At 40.6% G+C, this 23496-nt stretch overlaps 2 protein-coding genes across 2 annotated transcripts; both read right to left on the bottom strand.

The window, feature by feature from the left end:
* Positions 1–60: 60 nt before the first annotated feature.
* Positions 61–13569, bottom strand: LOC134865661 (SERPINE1 mRNA-binding protein 1-like). The gene is made up of 9 exons (XM_063885322.1): positions 13181–13569; positions 11618–11798; positions 11205–11345; positions 9619–9690; positions 6686–6760; positions 6219–6396; positions 5378–5443; positions 4441–4704; positions 61–3273 (listed from the first exon to the last, which is right to left on the bottom strand). The coding sequence occupies exons 1-9, from the start codon at positions 13434–13436 to the stop codon at positions 3214–3216; spliced, it is 1293 nt and encodes a 430-aa protein (XP_063741392.1). The 5' UTR covers positions 13437–13569; the 3' UTR covers positions 61–3213.
* Positions 13570–15093: 1524 nt separating this feature from the next.
* Positions 15094–23223, bottom strand: LOC134865664 (3-keto-steroid reductase/17-beta-hydroxysteroid dehydrogenase 7-like). Its single transcript, XM_063885324.1, has 9 exons — positions 23076–23223; positions 22029–22232; positions 21840–21932; positions 19061–19175; positions 18049–18225; positions 16705–16809; positions 16134–16190; positions 15947–16045; positions 15094–15277 (listed from the first exon to the last, which is right to left on the bottom strand). The coding sequence occupies exons 1-9, from the start codon at positions 23108–23110 to the stop codon at positions 15158–15160; spliced, it is 1005 nt and encodes a 334-aa protein (XP_063741394.1). The 5' UTR covers positions 23111–23223; the 3' UTR covers positions 15094–15157.
* Positions 23224–23496: the final 273 nt, after the last annotated feature.

The following is a 23496-nucleotide window of genomic DNA, read 5'->3' as shown; positions in this document are numbered from 1 at the left end:
GGAAGGGAATCATCTTGACTCAACATCATCCTTTGAACATTCAGGGGTATAAAAACAACACAGACTTCATATTGTTTTTATTTACAGTCTATAGTTAAAGCGCTAGATAGAACAGTGTTTATTCATTACGTACATATCTTCATATTTTGGTGAGGACATTTTACCTAAAGAACACGATTTCTTATTAAAATTCCGCCATCCTAATTTCTCCAACAACACATTTTATTTATTTTCCTTATCATTTTAGCCAAATTGTACAGTCATAAAATTCAACTATCGATATATTTAAACAAGCATATATCTTTAAACACTGTAACATGAAAAACCTCTAATAAATAAATTAAACAAAATTACTAATTCATGCAAAATGTCTAATACCAAGTCTTGTGAGGGTTCACGTTTGCAATTTAAAAAAAATATTTTAATTCACAACAAACTTTTTCTTTGTTTTTAATTATTTTTATCCATATTTTACCACATTTTCTTAAGACTGTCCAAAATGCATTGTTAAAAAAATATTGTTCAATTGAAGTAAAATGTGAGTATTTAACACTGTTTTGGTTTAAATATTTGAAAACACTCCTGAAGTTGCTTTTTAAAATTGTACTTTACATATAAAAAACATTTAATGGAGTAATACTTTTATTATGTTTGCTGTTTAAAATGTTCTTACTCTGGACAGCCTCAATTTGTATGTTGCACGTTATCACCGGTACCTGTTTCAAAGCGGCGACTTTGGTTTAAAAAATCTCACTAGAACTGCCAAAACATCATTTTATCAAACTGTACGCAAAGAATGGTTACATTTACAGGTAATACGACTACACTGTATGGTCATTTTGGAGGCAATAGTGTGTGGTGCTGGTAAGTTTAAGCAACCAATTTGTATACATTAACACTATAAACATCTTCTAGGTACAAATTAAAAGATACATCAACATTAAAGCCATGAAAAGAGGGATGATGTATTCAAATGCCTCAGTTTATGTTAGTTGTACCAAAAATAACTGGAAGCTTAAATTAGACTACGATGGTTGCCGCTTCAAGCAATGACGAGAGTCCACAGCACGTTTTTTTTTTTACACCTTTAAAATCACAGTAATGATTTTAAACAACCCAAACAGCCATTGGCAGAATACATGTAACACCTCTAAAGCGATTTATTAGAACAGGGATGTTTGCAGAGAAAGTTTCACTGTCATGTGGCTCAAACAGAAGAAAATAAAGGCTCCAGCCGTCTGTATCAGTGCATTGCCAGCAAGTTTTTGCAGAGCACAGCATGTAAAGCTTTCATTTCACTTTTTCATAACCCCCACCCCCCACCCCCACCCAATGTGAATAGACCCGCTTCACTAAAATAAAAACGCTCGCTGGATATGCTGACACAGGGGGCTCAAAGCACCGTTAGCCTATATTACATTCTGTAACTCCAGATTCTTCCAAAACTGACATTTGCTTCAGACAAATGATGCATTGGTGCTGGTAAAATGTAAATAAATAAAAGGTTTACAGAAGAGGGGAAACAATCTTCAGAGAACCGGTGCCCGTAAAAACCAAGTGCTTCGAAAGACATTAGAGAAGCTCTAAGAGCAAAGATATGTCCACAGTCTATGTTTCAATTCTCACTCAGGCACTGTGTCCACATAGCGCTTTTTTTTCCCTCTCACACTTTGGCAGAATGAGCTTCAGCACACGGTCTGACAGCTGTAGAGCAAGAAGGAAGATTCGAACACTGCGAAAGAGAGTCTGCCCAACCGATCTGCTCCAACAAATTAACTTTTTGGCTCAGTTAAAGGGGCCCTAATATGCTAATTCTCAGGTTTTCGTATTATATTTTCTCTTAGCATATCTGGAACAATGTCTAGCCAACAGAAGCGCAACTGTTATCTAGTGATGCCACTAAATTACAGAAGTAAAAAGGAGTCCAATGGAACACACTACAGGAAAGGGATAACCTCCAACAGCATAATAAGTAAATATTATAAAGTATGACTGTAACGACGGAGAGTTTTTTCCTTGAAGAGGCCGCAAGCGTCAATGCGCTTTGTTTTCATTGGAATTTACTGAAGAAAGATACCGGCGCTCAGAAAAAAAAGCTCTATGTGGAATCAGGCCTTTAAATCCTCACCAAAGACTCTCAAAAGACAGTATTGAACTACCTCAGGTGAGAACTCAGTTTCAGAGTCCAGAGCAAAGGAGAAACTTAAACTTCAAGTAGCTAGCTGTCAAATCCACACATTCATTCTTTGCACACACACACACACTCACACACATATACCCTTAACAAAAAAATACAATATTTGCTTAGTGGTCCAGAAGTAACATTAGCATGACCTACGAGGACCAGCCTAAAAAATATACACATTGGGCCGTGGGACACCCTGAATACACAGGTAACACATCTGGATCCGGGGGTACAAAGCATCACTAACCACTTGTCCACCAAATAAAGGCAAGCTATCAAAAAAAATGAAATGGAATAGAGGCATTTACTTTCACCGCACAACAAGCAGAAAAATACCAAGCTTTAGTAGGAAGTCACTGCCTGGTTACCCATCCGGAGTTTGTGCCTCACAGAAAAGGGGATGGGTAGTCAGAATCAGAGTGATGACACTTTAAATGCAATTCAAGCCATTCTAAAACCATATGGTAGTAGATATCTAGTACACGTTTCCTATGTAGTGTAGTGCTACCACATCAGTGTGTATTACTGGGAGGAAAAACTCCAGTACAAAGTATTTTCTAAGATCACCCCGTAATACTGCGCTGAAGTCATGAGGGGCATAAAAAGCTTCCGGAGGGGTGGGGGGGGAGAGATACACACACACTTCAATCTAAATCGCAAAAATGCATTAAGTTAAGCAGCACAAAAAAAATTCAATGAAGTATGCATAATCTCTGAAAAGAACAAAATAAAGTATGAAAACATCCCTGCTTCCATGTTCCTAAATACAAAACTTCAGTGTAACAAGAGGTCCTTTTCCCGCTTTTTTTTGTCTTTTGTTCTCCTTTAAAACTGGTAATTTTGAGTCCTCTGGCGGTGTGAGTGGTATGGGATGACAGTCTCTTTTTAAGTCATTTAAAATCTTTTTTTTCTCTGTTTTTTTATATATTTGAAGATGTGGTAAGCATGCAAGCCTCGTAGAGGAGGGGCCCGGAGGGGCTGATGGGGGGAGGGGAGGGGGGGGGCTGCTGGTGGAAGAGGGGGGGCCTTCAGGCCAGAGCGGGGAAGGCCTCAGGATCGTCCACGTTGGGGACTGACACTCCGCCAGCCTGGGGGGGAGAAACACAGACACACAAGGACATGGTTAGGAGAGCTAGAATCAATATTTGACATTCACAAGGGATCATATTACCACATGTATTTGAAAGGAGACAAAACCATAGACTATAATCAGCTAATCTGCATTTCCTGTCCGCTCCACGAAGGCGTTTATCCTTTTCCAGCTGAAGCTGTTTTCTCCATCCATCTTATTCACATAAGGTACTTATATTAAATGTATGTTCTTAGATTTTATATATAAAATCAATATAAAAGTCAGTATTCAGCCACAACATAAAGTCAAGTCAGTCATTTTGTCTAAAGAATGTCTGAAATGAGATATGTTTGCATCCCAGTTTTTTAGGGTCCAAGGTGAAGGCTTTAAATGTTTGGTATTGTCAGTAATAAACACCGAAAAATATCTCTATAAAATATAATTTTATGATGTAATTGTTTTTAAGTAAAAACTTTCAGCTACTTAAATGTTTAGGTTCACTTGCTGTGTTTGTTCAATTCTGTGTACAGAATTGCTTTAAGTTCAAATGAGAAAGTATAGGTTGATTGCCCGATGTAATGGCAGTTAAAAATAAAGTGTGTTCCCTATAGACCTAGCTTTCACTGCTTTCAGCATAAATATCAGTCTGCCAGAGAGGAATTTGCTAAGAGGCAATTCAACAAAATAGCTTCAGATCAAAAAATGCTAGAGCTGGATCAACAAGTGAAACAACATGCCTACTTATTAATATAACCGGCTGTGTTACTCGGACTTTATCGTAGCACTGAGATCAGGGCTTCCAGCTCTTTGGGATTCTAACTTGTTTCTTGTTTTGAAGAACATTGTTAACCAGGATTTTTTAATTAAACCACAAAGTAACAGTCATTCATTGTGAACGGAAATAGTGGTTGGTGGCAGCCCTACATTAGATAATAAATATGAAATGAGGATGCATTTGTGGCAGCTTCTGGTAATTTTGAGTTTGTATAAACGGTTATTCTCGTGACTAAGCGCTATAAGCACACAGATCCAGCTGAGCGCTGACAGCAGGTCAGCCTGTGAGTTCTGTTGTTGCAGGCCTCAGTGTTTCCACAGCAGCTTTTCCAAGTCACTGCCTCCACAGCCCGTCCACACACACTGACTAAATCCCCTGTGCGGCAGCGACAGCAGCTGTTATTGTTACCTTTTCAGGACGTCCTCCCCCGCGTGCCGGCCTGCCGCCGCCACCCCCTCCACCACCTCCTCCACCACCACCGCCGCCGCCTCCTCCTCCTCCTCCTCCACCACCACCTCCGCCACCGCCGCGGCCACCCCTGCCTCCACGAGCTCCTCCACGCCCGCGGCCGGGGCGGCCCAGGTCTCCGAAGTTGATCTCCAGCTGGGATGTGATGTCGTTGGCGGGCTTGCGGAAGTGGTGGTCACTGGACTCGTCGAGGGGGCCCTGCGGCTGGAGACACATGAGGAACATGTTAGACATCACAGTGGTCAGTACACAGCGAGGAATGAAATGAGTTTCTGTTCTCTAGAATTAGATGCACCGATACTATATTTAGATTCTCGATTCATCTGGAGCTACCTTAATTTAAAATTAGAGCTGCACAATTCATCAAAATGTTCTCGGAATTGCAATAGTAGCACAGGAATGAGTCACAAATCCCGGAAACGGTTTAGCATTTTTCCAATTTTAGTCCAGAAGTGTATGATGTTTTGAACCTGTTTTTGGTTAGATGCCCTAAATAAGGTCTGTGGTTTATTCACGGACTAATGTCACAGCAGGATCTAGAAAGTGTCCTCACTAACATCAAGAGAGTGGATCACATCACTCCAGTTCTGAAGTCTTTACCCTGGCTTCCTGTCTGTCAGAGAATTGATTTCAAAGGTCTGCTGCTGGTTTATAAAGCATTGAATGGTTTAGGCCCAAAATACATTTCTGATCTCCTGCTACATTATGAACCATCCAGAACTCTCAGGTCTTCTGGAAGGGGTCAACTTTCTGTCCCCAGAGTTAAAACTAAACAAGGAGAAGCAGCGTTCAGTTATTATATATGCTTTATACAGAGTGCTACACTGAATGTTTGATGGAGTGTGTGGATGGAGGGGCGGTGTGAGAGCTGCTGTACCTTGTTGTACACAGGGGTGGGCTCTACTTCTGTCTCTGCGGCGTCGATCAAAGCCCCCACAGGCCTCTGGAACACAAAGACAACAAAAGACTTTCCATTAATATCATGTCAGATCAGCTGGAGGGACAGAAAGGATGTGTGGGCTGGAGAGGAGTCACCAGACCAGGACATCTTTATGTATTACACAAGCCTCTGAAAAAGCTGCCTTCAAACACACAATTATAAAACATAAATGGCTCAATTTACAGAAAATAAATCCATAACTACGTTGATTTTGATGTTGAATTTTGTTCAAAAATAAGTAGAGCTGTCAACGCTCGTGATTAATCTAGAAACCATTAAAAGTGTTAAAAAGAAAATGAACGCAAAATATTAACCTTAGAAATGTACGAATACAAGTAAATCATGAAAATGATTGTGATAACAATTAAATGTTTTAAAGAGGACATTACGGTCATTTTCAGTTCCATATTGTATTTTGTTCCTCTACTGTGACACGTTTGCATACTTTAATCTTCAAAAAGCTCTTTATTTTTCTCATTCTACAATTGCAATACCATAATAAAAACAATTGTTTTATGTAGCCTTAATTCAACCCTTAATCTTTGGGTACATTTCCAATGTAGGCTAATTCTATAATTCCTGTTGTCTGTTTTTTAACATTCTAGAAAAAAAACAAAAAACCTTATGGTCAAAATGCTAAAGCAACAGTTATTTCCGACTGGTTTATCGTTTAAAATATAGGTGAAATGGTAAATGTACACACTGAAAAACAACATTTAAGACTGATGGGATGTTAGAGGTCACAGGGATGGAGCTGAAACATGATCAGCGTGCTCACATCTTCACTCTTGGACTTGTGCAGCACGTATCCTTTCTTCCACTGGCTGTCGGCACCCTCGTTGGGCTTCCGGATGTTGAACTCCACCTTGGTGCGCTCCTTGTCCTGCATGGCCTTCCACTCATCCAGGGTCATCTCTTTTGGGCCTTCGTTTTTCACCTCTTCCACCTCGTTCTCCCTGGAAAGCCAACGCACAACAATGTGGGACCTTAGAGCTCAAACCTGACAATCCTCTTAGCTCTATACATGCTCTCTAATCCTGAGGCCAGCAGGTCAGAGATGATGGTGATCCCATTTGCTGAAAAGCTTTGTGGTGAAAATGCACATGCAGAAATACTGTTTGTGACAGAACAACCATCAGAAGGAAAACGCCACAGTGCCATGACATAACTGTGTCTTCAAACTACTGATTGATGGAGTCGTTAAACAGGACAGCTCCATTAAGTCAACATCAGACAGGTACTCACTTGTTTTCAGAGCCAGCAGGTGCGTTCTCCTCTCCCTCAGGGGTCGTCTCTGGAGCAGCAGTCGGTTCAGCCTCACTGGGAACAAACACAAACAGCCACTATGCTCATTTTCAGGTTCATATTTGTATTTAGTGTCTCTCCTGGGACATGTCTCCATGCTTTAATGTTCAGAAAGCTCTTTATTGTTCTCATACTGCCTGTGCTGCAGCACCTCTTTTCCCCCTCTGTCTGAAACCAGAGCCCAGACTGCTCTGATCGGTTAGCTGGCCAGCTCTGTTGTGATTGGTCAACCACTTAGAGATGTCCCACCACTTAACCTATCATGTACATTGTTTAAGCGGTAGAGTGAGAATTACGTAGTGATGTCACTATGTTACAGCAGTAAAAAGTGAACTTCTTTCAAGAAAAAAACAATATTGGTTCTTATTTCATGTTTTGGTTAAAAGCATGCACTACGTTACATATACAGTGAAGGAAATAAGTATTTGATCCCCTGCAAACTTAGTTAGTTTACCCACAAGGAAATTAACAGTCATTTTTATGCTAGGTTTATTTTAACAGTGAGAGACAGAATATTAAAAAAAAAGATATAAAATGATTTGCGTTTAATTGGGGGAAATAAGTATTTGAACCCCTTGCAACCAACAAGGATTCTTGCTCCCATGGACCGGTTAAATGAGTCCTCTCGCGTTAAGAAAGTCCTCCTGATATCAACTCTTTACCTGGATAAAAGACAGCTGTCCAGAGTCAATACATCAGATTACAACCTCTCACCGAGGGCAAGACCAGAGACAGGTCTTGTGATCATGGTGGAACTAATGTCTAAGTACATCAGGGACAAGATCGTAGACCAGCACAAGGCTGCATAAAAGACAAGACCATCAGCAAGCAGCTTGGTGAGAAAGAGAGAACTGGTTTGATTATTAGAAAATGGAAGAAGCACAAAATGACCATCAATCGCTCTCGGTCTGGGGATCAACCATCTAAGATCTGGCCTCTTGGGGCATCATTGATCATGAGAAAGGTGAGGGGTCAGCCAATAACTACACAGGAGGGACTTGATAATGATCTGAAGGCAGCTGAGACCACAGTCACCAAGAAAACTATTGGTAACACACTGCGCTGTAATGGATTACAATTCTGCAGCACCGCAAGGTCCCCTGCTTAAGAAGGCACATGTACAGGCCGTCTGAAGTCTGCCAGTGAACCTCTGAATGATTCAGAGACGGATTATGAGAAGGTGATGCAGTCAGATGAGACCAAAGTGAAAATGTGACATGGATAGGTCTTCCAGCCCGACAATGACCCAAAACATACGGCCAAGGCAACTAAGAAGTGGCTAAAGAAGAAGCACATTAAGGTGATGGAGGGGCCTAGCCAGTCTCCGGACCTCCATCCCATAGAAAATCTCTGGAGGGAGCTGAAGCTTCCAGTTGCCAAGCATCAGCCTCCAACCCTTAAGGATTTTGAGACAATCTGCAGAGAGGAGTGGATCAATTTCCTCCACTGTAACAGGGTTTGTTCTAGAAGACTATAGTATGAGGGCACTGACGTCACTCCTGGTATAAGTTACGGCCACGCCCACTTTCCGGGGAAAATAATGCATTACAGCAAAGCTTAAAATAATACTTTCTTCATGTCTTAAAGGAGAGTAAAAGAAACTCATTCAGAATTCTCAGTTTCAGTGTCAGCCTGATGCCTGCCACTCGTCCACCGGCAGACCCACCGGACATCCATCCCTTATTTATTCTCCGTAAAAACAAAGCTGTCTCTGCCATCTGACGAGACATTTGACAGGATTTCCATATCTTTGGATTAATTATACCGTTTTTGACAAAAAGAAATATTGTTTCTGGCATCACTTTAACATTTCACAGGGAAAATCTGCTTCTTGGTATGAGGGCGCACGCCCGACAGTAAGAGGGCACAGCGCCTCTGTTCCCGGTTTAGACAAAACCCTGAATAACTTAGCTGATGCTTTTAGCCAAAGCAAGTTGCATACGCTTCAGTACTGAAGACATGAATACAAGAGCAGTTTGGGGTTCAGTATCTTACCCAAAGACACGTCAACATGTTGACTGCAGGGGACGGGATCAAACCACCAACCCTCTGAACCTCTGATTGGTAGATCAGCCCATGAACTCCCTGAGCCGTATCATCCCATTAAATGAGACATGCTCCCATCACCTCCTGCCAACACCTCTGACAAGAGCCAACAGACTAAATGCTTTCATATAAGTTGTGATCGTAGAACTGGAGTGAATATATTTTTAATAATTAATGTTATTCAGTCTGCATTCCGAAGTAGCAGTTTATAGTTTATCGAGCAAGCTGTTACTATGAGGGATGTAGCTGGATTGATCCAATCGAGGAGTTTTAATCAATTTCCATTCATTGTGATGTGTTTTTATAAATGAGTTGTTCACTTTCAAACCTTAAGTTTAAACTCAGCCCCAATCTTTGTTAGCATATATTTTCAAATAACTTTTTCCGATTAGTTGAAGTTAAAAAGACAACCTTATGACTTTAGTTTTTTTCTGGATAACAGAAGCAAATCAAAGCGAGGCTAATGGGAAAACAATCCAAACACTTACGGTGTTATTATTACTCAGCCATAACCTTTACTTCACAATCAAAGAGCAAACCATGTGTCTATGGCTACTTCAGCTTGCTAAATGGCTAACTCACCATATAGCACATTAATGGCTTTATGAAGCCAATAAATGGATTATTTCTGCACATGACATAAAAAAGCCTGAGCAGATAACCCTTACATTTCATTTTTATTTTCCATGGTAACTTAACTACCTTGAATATTTCCAAAAGAGCCCCTTTATATAAATGCCACATCCTATGCACAAGTATCCCATGTGCATTCTCCTCCTGCAGACAGAACAGATAAACAGGCCATGTGTCCGCTCTTGAAAACTCACCTCACTTCCTCCTTCACGTTGCCCCAGTTGTGCGAGCCGCTGCCACTGCGCTTCTCCTCGATTTTCTGATTGCTGGAGCAAACGGAGAGAAAGCACACACTGATTTATGCAGCCTAAAAATACTTACAGCCCACAATGAACAGTCAATTCTACCACCAACGACCACCCTTGACCTCAATTTGGTTTTCAAAAGAAGCTTAACGGAGCGGGGGGTCTGCATTAGAAAATCATTGGTTCCTGGAAGATTTTGATATCTGACACATGGGGGATATTCTGATGTGAGCTTATTGACCTAAACCAACTGATAGGCAGGGACAGGAAGAATGACAACATCGTTCTTTAATCACAATGTGCAGTTGGTACGTTTGCGTCACCGAGATCCGCTCTACAAACAGGCCAGTCTTTCGTTTATTTGATAACAAATAATAATTATTGAGTGCAAATATTGGCAATCTGGTTTTTCTCCCTGCATTTATCTTACCAGTACCAGCTGGCAGTTGCTAAGAAACTTTATCCCTTGCAAATCCAATTGCATTCCAACCCATAATACACAAACTCAGTGAAAAAGTTTCACAGCGCTGTGCTCTGGCCAAAAATTGAACAAACAATCCCACACAATCCCAAGACAAAAGCTCACCGTCTTCGGCCGCCTGTGACTCACACAACCTGATGCTGTGTGTTTGTGAAGCCAGTAAAAATATATAACCTTCAGCACATCCCCTCTGCATCTGGTTTTTAATGTATACCAGAGCGGACATCATGAGCGGAGGGACATAAATATGTGTGAATTCCAACAGATTTTCTGGGTAGAAAATAGCCAGTTTATCAGATAACGGAAACCTAGTAACTGTGATGTCATTAAAGAACATTGTCTCAAGATGCCATTTGGGTTGGACTATTCATGTATAGTCAATATAAAGTATGTGTATATACCTTACTGTGTAGGATACAACTGCCAAGAGATTATAGAGTGGTGCAGGAATGAGTCACAAAACCCAAGAATGACTTAGCATTTGACCACTTCCTGTCCACTCGCCATAAAATCAAAATTTATTTTAACATGCTTTTGGTTAGAAGCCTGAATAAAGGTCTGTGTTTAACACAAGTTGAACACATTTTTTTCTATGACATTAAATACCTCAGTAGATACACCACCGGAGAAAGTCTGATGCTTCTATGTGTCATAAACAGCCGTTGCTAACAAGTGGCTAAATGAGACTACTAAACGCACAGAACATTAGCCACCTTTAGCTTAGTGGTGGTGATGTGAAGTCATGTGATGTAGCTGTTTATAGCCTAACGTTGGCTTTTTACTTCAGGCGATTGCATTTAGCATAGGTGCAAAAATCATACGTGTGTTTGCCCCAGTTTTCGCAAAATTCAAAAATCCGACGCGAAAATGACATTGACCCCTTGCTATCCTAGCTTCCGGGTCGGACTACAAAATCCTGACTTTGCCACTTATTTAGGTGCCACTTGGTCCCAGAAACATGTGCATGTTAAAGAGCTCAAAAAGCAACCTCTTTATAATAACATTTGAAGAATGGAATGCTTTCTATTTATAGTTCCACTGATGGCTGACTCACGATTTGTCATTGCCGCTGTGTCTGTCGAAGTCTCGTTTGCCGCGGGAATCGAAGCCCTCTCCTCGGCCCATGCCCCGTCCTCTTCCACCACGCCCACCCCTTCCGCCACCACGCCCTCTCGGGGGCCTGTCTCCAGAAGGCCTAATGGACACAAAGATAAAAATAAACCTTATCAGTCGTGATCAACACTTATACTCATGTGACAGAGATGCATATCTGCTCTTAATGCCTGTGATAGTTCAAAGCTTCACATAAATTACAGACGGCAGGGATGTTGAGGTTAAGTGAGCTCAGATTATATCAAACACTTAATCCATGCATACACCCCCACATGGTTGTGTGATTGAGGCAGACAGCCCTGAGCTTATCAGCCTGTCTAAATGTGCACTTTATTATTCATCAAAGCTACCCACTTGTCCACGGAGAACTCTCCACCTCCCTCGGGCTTTTCCTCAGCTGGCTTCTCGAAGCGCCGCTCGCGAGGAGGTCTCCGGTCCGGCCTCTTGTCTCCAGGTCGCCCTTCACCCTGCCCCCCCTGGTTCTGGGAACCAGGCTGGCCCTGCTGGTCTGGTCTTCGGCCCACTCGCCTGATACCTTATAATCAAAAGAGCATAGAGTCAAACCTTCAGAAGGCATCGATGTTTTCTCTGTATTATAACTCTTTATTGTAGTTATTAGTGCCGGTGACCGTCAGCACTTTCTGTTTTTTAGAATAAGGTTTATTGGATAAGGAAGAGTCTGCAAATTAACTATGTTTTTTAAGTACTTGCATTGGAATAGCCAAAACAGAATTTATAACAAGGACAACAAAGCTGAATGAGGTTAATATGAATATTGAAATATTGAATGTATTTTGCAAAGAATAGAGCTGCACAATTGATGTATTTTACTGTCATCGCCATGTCAAATTGCGCCATAAACACAACACATAAGGCTGCACGTTTTGAATAACTGCAATTAAACCTGCTTTTAAAAGGTTGTTTGTTTTGTGTGGAGTTCAATTTCTGACAGGTTCGATGAAAGAACATGGGAAATAATTTCCTTTCATTTTCAAAACAACAAGCAATTTGTAATATTTGTTATCAGTAATGAAAAGTAAGTAAGTCTGTTGTTTTTCTTTTGGGTATTTTTTTATTGCAATATTTGACAACGTTTTGCTTATTATTATTATTATTATTAGCCTCATATTGTCTGCTCAAATACAGCAATTATAAATGTATGTACATAAATAATATACCAAAACAACACCATAATGGAGTGTTTAGCCAATGCGAAAATAGTGCAAAAAGCGCTGAAAATAAATATGGGATTATTATGTTGCTTTATATAAATTAGGTAGTAACTACACAGTCAATATATAATTGTTATATTCATAATTGCACTGATATTTAAATGTTAACATTTACGAGTCAACCCATGTACGTGCAGGAGAGATCAATCCGTCACGCAAAGCTCCCACTGTCTCCATTCAGCAGCTTAAACAACAGCTCTCACTGCACTCTAATAACAACACAGCTAACAGCGGGCCTCTCTTCATTACCTCGGTTTTTTAACTCTACTTTAAACGACATCACTTTAAAAAATATAAATTCACTTTAGGGAAACATTTGACGAATGCAAACAAAGAGCCGTCTGTCTGGTTTCCCTGTGCAGGTGAATGTCCCGCTGCCTGCAGCTGCTAACGGAGCTGCGTAGTGCATCCTCCAGCTGACCCGAGCACTGCACCGTCCTGCGGGATGCTGCTGCACACAGTGCCCGCTTCACAGGCTCTCCGGTCCGCTGCAGGTGTACCAGAGCTCTCCTACTGCGCAGACACCTCTTCTTCTCTAGCTAACCTCGGTCTGTCAGGTTGACCCCTGTGTTTTCAGTCCAGCATCAGCTAACGCAGCAAAGACGCAAATGACAGTTTATACGATAAAGATGAAAATAAACATGCACTGCTCACGAGCTAAAGTGCAGGTGAATGATTGCGTTACCTTCTTTCTTCAGTGGGACCGGAGCCTGGGACTCATCCTTCTTGTCCAGCAGCGGGTTCTTCCTGTCCTTCTGGGACTCCTTCTTCGGCTGCTTCGCGGCTTGAGCTGCGGTCTTGTTGGAGCCAGCGGCGGCCGCCTCCTTCTTCTTGTTCTCCGCCGCTTTCAGGATCTCAAACGGGTCGGACTCATCGTCCAATAACTGGTCGAACCGGTTGGTTACGACACAGCCGAAGCCTTCCTGCAGGTGTCCGGGCATGATGGTGCCCCTTCAGCGGGATTCACCTCCGATTCTACGAGGCTTGATGCGAACAATTCGCTGGATGCTGCCACAAGATGGCTGGGAGAGCTGCCCCTTCTCTTCCGGTGCGAGCACCATCCGGGACATCGTGCTGAGCGCACCAATCTGAACACACTGAGGCTGCAATGTTGTTATTTACATTATGTAACGATGTGCTCTCATATCCTCCTACAGTAATCCGGGTTTTATTATGAGAGGAAGTCACATGCAAGGGAAGCTTTCCATAGTCTGGTGGTTCTGAATTGTCAAAAGTACATGAACATGTACATGTATGACATGTACAGAACAACTCACAATTAGATAGATAGTTCATGGTTTGGCTAAAGAAGTACACACTGTCACTCAAGCATTTAAAATCACAAACCAATATCTCTATTCATCTACATTACTTAAATACCCTCTATGGATACTATAGAATTATCGCTGTTAAACACTATACGCTGTGTGTTCGAGTCCTTATGTTTGCAGCAGTGACTCTGTGCTGCTACAGACACACATATCATAAGATTAAGTGGGATTTGTCAGTTTATAAAAAGCTGCAAATGTTGTGTTTAGGGCCAGCAGGGGCATGATGAGCAACAGCTGGTGGAGCAATATCTGACAAGTCTGCCCTGTGCACAGACAGCTCTTGGATTAAGACATATTCAGGCACTTTTTCATGGAACTACAGTTTTGTCACTGATTTTAAAAACAAGAGTGAAACCCTATACAGGCCCAGGGTACGTGTTTATGACCATTGCTAATTTCCATTTTAGCGCTTTCTTTAGAGGACATTCATGCAGTCAAAACCAAATGCTCATGTGTAATGGAAGAAATATATAACCTAGAATGGTTGATTCCATAAATTCAAAAGCAAATGGGTTCTCCCTTGGAGTATGCGGAACTGTTTATTAAATTTGAATGAAAATTGGGCCTGTAATTGTTTCCTAATCTGGCTGACGAACAAGAAAACGCAGAGTTTGGAACATTTCTCCGATAAAAGTTCAGTTATTTCACTATTTTTTTTCCTTTTGAAATGGCTTTAGAAATAAGAGCACTGATGCATGTTTTAATGTATAATTTATCAGTTTTATTCCTATAATCAAACAACAAAAAAGGCACTCATCTTGCAAACCAGTTATCCAGAAGCAGCTGAAGCCAAACTAAATTCATACTTTAAGCCGTTTAGCCTTTAAAGCCCTTTTTCGCTACCACAAATCACTCACAATTATACATTCCAGTGAAATATCAGTCAAACAAAGCTTGTGCATGAAAGATTGTGAAAAGAGGTGCAGGTGTCTGTTAAAGACCTCATCAGTGAGCATGTCGTGCCTTTCAGCGAACCGCATCATAATTTATGTTCTGTGGTAAAAGGAGACACTGGTGACAGCTGACGGTAGAGCTGGAGGTAAACCTAAACAAACAGCTGATTAAAGTCCGTAAGGTTAGAAGCCCGCTGAAGAACAAGAAACATGATACAGATATCAGGTGAAGACGCAGCGGCGGTGGTATTTAGTTACAACATGAGAGACCTCTGCTGGTTATTGATCTCAATAGGACAGAAAAGTCTTGTGGATAATTACTTATGTAGAAAAGACAATAGAGACACATTATTCAGTGATACAAATCGCAAGAATGAAAAGAATAAGAGCACTTTTATTCAGAGCAACATGATCCATTACAAATGACTCACTTCTAAACTATTTCACCGCACTAGTTTCCATGACAGCATTTTCCTCACTCTGTTTCCTTCGGACTTCTTTTTCAAGCTCGAGGAGTTTTGAATAGAGGACATCAGACATTCCTTCATCGATGTCCATCTGAGACCAGAACAAAAAACATACTTACTTAAAAACACTCTCACTTAGCTTCTTATGTTAGTATAAACATTTTTGTATTTTACTTTACTTCAACTTGTGTTAGTCTTTGTACTTCCGCTTCCTATGTTTGTATTAATATTTGTATTTAATTTAACTCTAAGCCGGAGCAACTGCTGAAAAACCCAATTTTCCTTGGAATGAATACAATAGACAATATAATTAAGTGAAAGTATTCTGATTTAAATACATTGTAAAACAGTACTGCATATAAAATATATAATCTACTTTAGTTTTACTAACAGTATAGTGCTGTTTGCAAATTAAAAACAATCAGTTGTGCAAATAGGCCACAACTTGGGAATGCATTTCTATGTTTTTTAACAGGCCTTAAAATTAACCAAGCTCTCAGTGAGTAGTATAAAAATAAAATATATACATTTAAAAATGTTTTATCAAACATATCAAAATACACACATTGAACTGTGTGAGCAGAGGATTATAGTATTACAGGCTTATTATTGAAACAGCGTATGTAAAGAAATATGTCTGGCACTGGCTTTGTAGTTACTGTGATCACTGTGAGTGGTTTCCACTGTACTAAGGTTCAGCTTGTTTAAATTTCACATAAAGCAGTGTAATGTCTCTCCACGCCGGGCTCTGGTTACTCACGTGTCGAGGCAGAGTGTAGTTTGTTCCGAGTCCTGATGTTAAACTGTGATACTTTGCTCTGGGATCCAGAGACTCAGGGTTTTGTCGGAACAACCAGTGCTGTTAAAAAGCAGAGCAGGACGTTGTGTTCATAGGAATTCATAGTAGAGATATGTGTGGATCTTTTTTCGTACTGACAGAAACATACCAGTGCCTCTGCTCCGTTGTATGGTGTGAGTGTGAACGTGTTGGTGAAGATCCTGATCTGTTCAGCACAGAGGGAAAATACATCACATTACATTAGACAGTTCAAACGCCATGGAATCCTAAGAGTGCCATGAAAAAGAAATACAATAACACAAAAACATAATAAACAGGACAATAACAAATGTGGAAATGTAAAAGATAATGAATACCAAACACATTATTATTAAAAGCTGTTATTCATTTCTTTTTACATCGGTTGATTTTCTGTATTTAAAATAAATATAAATACAGTATTATTGCCATCCCATCATTTTTCCTTGTTCTATTTTTGCATTGCTAACATTTTGAGTAATTCATTTGCAAAAGATACAGATTTTAAGAATTATTACGGAAATACATATACAGTGAATAAAAACAACAAACTATTATTACTTTTCTTTCTTGACATTTCCATGTATTCATTTTATATCATTTTTTATCCCTATTGTTTTTAAACATGTACTGTATTTTTATTATGGCTCCATAATATGCAACTCTAATCACGTTTACCAGAGATGAGTGAATTCACTCACCAGCCACATGACAGGCATGATGAGGGTCCAGAAGAAAGAGGGGAGGATCCCGTAGGTCAGGTTAGTCATCACCAGCCCCGGACAGATGACAGAGGAGAACAGCCCCTGTCACAGAGATAAGAACACATTTATAGCTCATTACATGTGAATGTGTACGTTCTTCCTGATGAACATCCAAAACCCTCTGTTTAATAAAGTTGATGGAGTTGGGAGTAGTGGGAGTTCTCAAATGTTATTATACATTTTTGCATGTCAACTTAAAAGTCCAACTCAATTTAAGCAAACATTTTACAGTCAATAGTTTAACTGTACGCAGTCTAAAGCCACAGTGAGCAATGATGACATCCATTTCATCTTTACAATGTGCAAAATCCTCCTGAGAGACAGGGCTGACGGTAGTATGAGCAAAAACAACAACAAAGAATGAGCAAATAACAGCGGCAAAAACAAAAAGCACTTTGTATTAGGAACAGAGAAAAAAACTAGGAGGAGTTATGCTGTTGACACTTACAATTACATGTAGACGTTGTAAAAGAATAAAGAATAAATGTTATCATTAATTAAGACAAATATTATTACTGTTTTTATTATTACCAGCAAAGCAAGTCATGTATGACATACAGCCGCGGAAAAAATTAAGAGACCACTCCAACTTTTTCTTAAATCTTTATCTCTACATGTATGCCAGCCATTCCAGAAATTGTCCGTAGTTTATAGAATACAATAAATAATAAAACAAATATTTTAACTTAAAGACATGTTTATAAATAATAAAACAAGAGAAAGTGGTCTCTTCATTTTGTCCACGCTGTATAAAATACAGTATTAACAGTCATCACAATAACAAGCTTTTAGGCGCCACCTATAGGAAACTCAACCACATTGTAACTTTTGTTTACACAGTACTGCACATTGGGGATCATGAGCCCGTCTCCAGTGAGTACAACTGAGTGTGGGTTTATTATAATAATGACAACAATGTTCTTGACAGTGATGTTTGCCCCTGAAAATATATAACCACGCTTTTGTTTCCCCTCCTTCTTCAACCACTCAAGATAAATACAGCCTCACTAATATTATACCTCCCCTTTCAAGACTAAAAACAGGTGATTGATACTGAAAAACATAAATGAGGGTGGACTTTGAAGCCATGCTAAGAACATTGGGGGATCCTTAACTTGTAGTTGTGTGGAAGATTAAATGGGAAAACGCATTCAGATGTGTTATTGTGCGCAGCAGTCCCCCGTGTTTAGTCCCTTGCAGCTTTTTTTGGACTGCCAACAGCCACTATAATGACCTTGTGAATGTGTGTGAATGTCAAACGTCAGACAGTAACACACTGACCTGGCCATTCTTCTGGCTGTTGAGTGCCAGGCTGAGCATGTCTGCGGCGTACTTAGAGGAGCTGTAGGACTCCCTCCCTTCTCGGTGCTGCATGTCCTCCATGCTGAAGGCGGAGCGGCGGGCGTTACTGGAGGAGGTCCACACTATCCTGGAGAGCAGCGGCTCCAGCTCCCTGATCTGCACCACAGACACACAGACAGGGTACATCACTTTTATGTACATATCATTAATCTTGTGTTTATTGTTAACAATTTCAGCAAGAAATCCATCTACAGAGCTTTGAAAATGATGTTACATATGATGCGAAATAGTTTGTCTTTGTTGTCTTCTGACTTCATTTTTATGTAATATTTTATTAGAGTATTACATTTTTTAAGTGTACTGTAGGTGTATTGTTTTCTTAGCTTCTCTTTTTAGCTTCTTAAAGTAATGAGGAAAGTTGCCATCCTGTTGGGCATCTTGTTTTCACAGTATTTTAAAGGTTGGGGAAAAAACAATTTACAATTGCGAGTTATTACCATACATGTCTTTTTGTTTGGTTTTATAACAGTGTCAAAAGGCATGTTTGATGCTTTGCTCTTTTATGTGAAAACTGTCTATGTTGCTGTCTTGGCCCCCTAAAAGAAATACTGAATCTCAAAGGGAAATACTTCTGGTTTAATAAAGGTTAAATACAAATAAAACTGTAATCAACTCAATTCTTTAATGACATCTGAGTTTATTTTTCCGGTAAACTACAATATTTCTTCCTTTGGCGATACAACATGAAACTAATTTCATCCATATCACCTGAACAGATTTCACTTCACACTATTAAAAAGATGGTAGATGCAGAGAAATATGCCATGTGGACACACTAAATCCATATGCAATATACCATGGTCTATGCATGTACTACATATTATTACTAACTACACTATGTTGCAACAACATATAGTATGGGGGACTCTATAAAGGCTAATATGTGAAATTAAAAGAACATAATTCTAGATTTCAGGCATGTGTGCAGTACCAGGAGAAAATGACCGAAGAGGTTGGTGGCAAACACTTCCTGCAGACCGTCTGAGTTGAGGCGGTCCTGTTGGGTCAGGATGCCCTCTGCCGTGGCAAACATTCTGACCACATTCCTGCAGGGAGAGGAGAAACTGTTACAGAACAGCAGGGACAACAGACAGGGTGCACTGGTTTACAGCCATCAAGCTTTGAAGACACAGTTTGAATGTTGGGAAGTTAGGGTTGCATGATGAGGTAATTGTCCATAGTCAGTGTACTGATTCATAGTAGCTGTCTCAAGGCGGGGCAAAACAGAGAAAATATTTGTATTATATTATACCGACAAACCTTATACAACCCTACTTGAAACATCCAAATGCCCTTTAAATCAGATATGAAATTCAAAACAAAGATATGCAGTACATTAGGCACTCTGAGTCATTAGGCTGACACTGGGACTTACTTCACCATCATCAGGGCTGACCTGTGCCGTGGCATCAGGAAAGCTAAACGTCTGTACACCAGGAAAATCACAGGACATTTCAAAGACAGCAGGGACTCACGGAGCCTGCGGCAGGGTATTAGGACCATAACGGACTACAAACTACCACCGCAGACCTGTGACAGTCACACCTCCCTGCTCAACAACCTCAACGGCTTCTTTGCACGCTTCGAAGCACAGAACAACACAACTGCGCAGAAAACCACCCCCCCCCGCCGACGACCAGGCTCTGTGTCTGTCCCCAGCCAGTGTGAAGAGCACACTGCTGAGGATTAATACCCGCAAGGCTGCGGGACCTGACAACATTCCTGGTACTTTGCACAAAGTATTATTTGCACTAAAGACCTACGTGCACTACTGTCAAACTGTGCTGATCCTGATTGTGTCCAACATATGTACAGTGGGGCAAAAAAGTATTTAGTCAGCCACCGATTGTGCAAGTTCTCCCATTTAAAAAGATGAGAGAGGCCTGTAATTTGTATCATAGGTATACCTCAACTATGAGAGACAGAATGAGAAAAAAAAATCCAGGAAATCACATTGTAGGATTTTAAAGAATTTATTTCAAATTATTGTGGAAAATAAGTATTTGGTCAATAACAAAAGTTCATCTCAATACTTTGTTGTATACCCTTTGTTGGCAATGACAGAGGTCAAACGTTTTCTGTAAGTCTTCACAAGGTTTTCACACACTGTTGCTGGTATTTTGGCCCATTCCTCCATGCAGATCTCCTCTAAAGCAGTGATGTTTTGGGGCTGTCGCTGGGCAACACGGACTTTCAACTCCCTCCAAAGATTTTCTATGGGGTTGAGATCTGGAGACTGGCTAGGCCACTCCAGGACCTTAAAATGCTTCTTACGAAGCCACTCCTTCGTTGCCCTGGCGGTGTGTTTGGGATCATTGTCATGCTGAAAGACCCAGCCACGCTTCATCTTCAGTGCCCTTGCTGATGGAAGGAGGTTTTCACTCAAAATCTCACGATACATGGCCCCATTCATTCTTTCCTTTACACGGATCAGTCGCCCTGGTCCCTTTGCAGAAAAACAGCCCCAAAGCACGATGTTTCCACCCCCATGCTTCACAGTAGGTATGGTGTTCTTTGGATGCAACCCTGCATTCTTTCTCCTCCAAACACGACGAGTTGAGTTTTTACCAAAAAGTTCTATTTTGGTTTCATCTGACCATATGACATTCTCCCAATCCTCTTCTGGATCATCCAAATGCCCTCTAGCAAACTTCAGACGGGCCTGGACATGTACTGGCTTAAGCAGGGGGACACGTCTGGAACTGCAGGATTTAAGTCCCTGGCGGCATAGTGTGTTACTGATGGTAGCCTCTGTTACTTTGGTCCCAGCTCTCTGCAGGTCATTCCCTAGGTCCCCCCGTGTGGTTCTGGGATTTTTGCTCACCGTTCTTGTGATCATTTTGACCCCACGGGGTGAGATCTTGCGTGGAGCCCCAGGTCGAGGGAGATTAGCAGTGGTCTTGTATGTCTTCCATTTTCTAATAATTGCTCCCACAGTTGATTTCTTCACACCAAGCTGCTTACCTATTGCAGATTCAGTTTTCCCAGCCTGGTGCAGGTCTACAATGTTGTCTCTGGTCTCCTTTGACAGCTCTTTGGTCTTGGCCATAGTGGAGTTTGGAGTATGACTGTTTGAGGTTGTGGACAGGTGTCTTTTATACTGATAACGAGTTCAAAAAGGTGCCATTAATACAGGTAACGAGTGGAGGACAGAGGAGCCTCTTAAAGAAGAAGTTACAGGTCTGTGAGAGCCAGAAATCTTGCTTGTTTGTAGGTGACCAAATACTTATTTTACCGAGGAATTTACCAATAAATTCTTTAAAAATCCTACAATGTGATTTCCTGGATTTTTTTTTCTCATTTTGTCTCTCATAGTTGAAGTGTACCTATGATAAAAATTACAGGCCTCTCTCATCTTTTTAAATGGGAGAACTTGCACAATTGGTGGCTGACTAAATACTTTTTTGCCCCACTGTATATATTACTTAATTGTTTTTTTTTGTATACCCCTTTTTACCCCCCCTATTTTTTTCTACGCTCTTATCTTTTTATGTTATATGTTCTTGTTTATGTTCGCACTGTGGGACTGCCAGAAACGGTATTTCAATTTTCTGTATGTATAACACATGTGGAAACTTTGACAATAAAGTGGACTTTGACTTTGACTTTGATCAGTAAGTTGTAAAATGAAGCTTCCCACACAAAACCACATTTTTCCCCAGGACTATTGTTATTCTGAAGCAAGTCTCAAACTACATTTTGGAACTTACTTGGAGAAAAGACCCGTGAAAAAAGCTTTCAAATCCAGCTGTGGATTGGGCATGATTCCTGCATTTAGATACAAGAAGTCAATTCTGGTGTACCTGCAGAGAAACACAAAGATCAACCTCAGTTCCATATTCAGGTGAGTACACGTACATCAACAGTGTCATGACATCCCTGTATCTCGGTATAAATACCTGGCCTTGACTTCCTGAGCAGCACTGAGCACTGACTGCACAGAGCCCACGTCCAGCTGCAGGAGATCCACATGTGCGTTAGTGTGAGAGGTCAGCAGGGCTGTGCGAGCAGCCTCCGCTCGCTGCATGTTCCTGCAGGCCAGACACAACCGCAGCTGACTGTCCTCCGTCAGCAGCCTCTCACACAGGGCCAGGCCGATGCCGCTGGACAAAGTGACAGGAGAAAGACAAAACATTACTGTGTAAACAAACTTCCCTAAGGACTCTGATCCGACACATAGTGAGTTGACTGGTAAACATAGAAGACTTGTTATTACAGTTGTAGAAGAAATAAATAATAAAGGCAGATAACAAAAATAAGTTGTTGTCGCAAGTTCTAACAAATCTAAATTAAAATGTGTACAATGCATGTTGATAGTAGGTAGATCTACTCTGTGCAAGTGTATTGGAAATGTTACACAGTTGAAATGTTTTTGATGGAAGTAATAAATCAGATAGTACCGCTGTAGATATACCTGTATTTTATTATTTGCGTATGTTTTTCTGTATCTTGGTGGTTTTAATTTGTGTTTACATTAAAAATATATATATATATACATATACACACACACACACATATATATATATATATATTATAAAAATACAAATGTATACTATATTTTAAAAATGATTTGTTTTAAAGTATTTTCTATAAAGCTTACTAAGGATATATCTTTAGCAATTAGCATTTTATGTATAACTTAACAACCTTTAAATGTAATGTGTTTTGTTGTAGGGTATGAGTTGCTGTTCGGTTTTTTGTTATGCACCTCGTTATCTTTATTATTATTGTATATGTTGGAAGCCCTTACAATTCAATGGTTGATAAAAGAAGATTCATCAACTAGCATTGTTCTAACAGCTGGAAGACATCAGTCCGTTTAGTCAGTTTATCCCATTTAGAAGCAGTTCTCCCTCAGTGAGGCTTTGAGCTCGTGCAGGTGTCACTTTGAAACAATGTTAAATACCGAGACTATTTATCGTTGCGACGCTGTTTTAGTGACCTACCTGTTCGCGCCGGTTATGAGGACAACTCTCTCCATGTCTCCCCGGTGCTAGCAGCGTCGGTAGGCGAAAACGGGACCGTAACAAAGTTTAAACCAGGTGTGAATCAACTCTGAACGAAGCAGCCCATCGTCCGATACCAATGAACAACTTCAGCCTATGTGCAGGACCAGAGACGTGGTGTGATTGGATGTCAACAAACACCCAGCCAATCAGATGCCTCACTACGGAGAGCGAAGAGGCCCATAACAGAAAAAGGGCGCAACGACTGAAAATGTGGATTATTGATTAATGTCTGTAATACGGTCTAAACACAGATAACAGAGTAGAAGCACTTGTGCAGAAAATACAAGTTACAAGTATGAGTCCTGCCTGTTTGTTTGATTATAATTCGTGGTGAAATTATTTGTACATTATTTTAATG

Source organism: Eleginops maclovinus, chromosome 6 (assembly GCF_036324505.1).
Source record: "Eleginops maclovinus isolate JMC-PN-2008 ecotype Puerto Natales chromosome 6, JC_Emac_rtc_rv5, whole genome shotgun sequence".
In the NCBI taxonomy this organism is placed as follows: Eukaryota; Metazoa; Chordata; class Actinopteri; order Perciformes; family Eleginopidae; genus Eleginops; species Eleginops maclovinus.
This window is presented reverse-complemented; position numbering and strand designations above follow the sequence as displayed.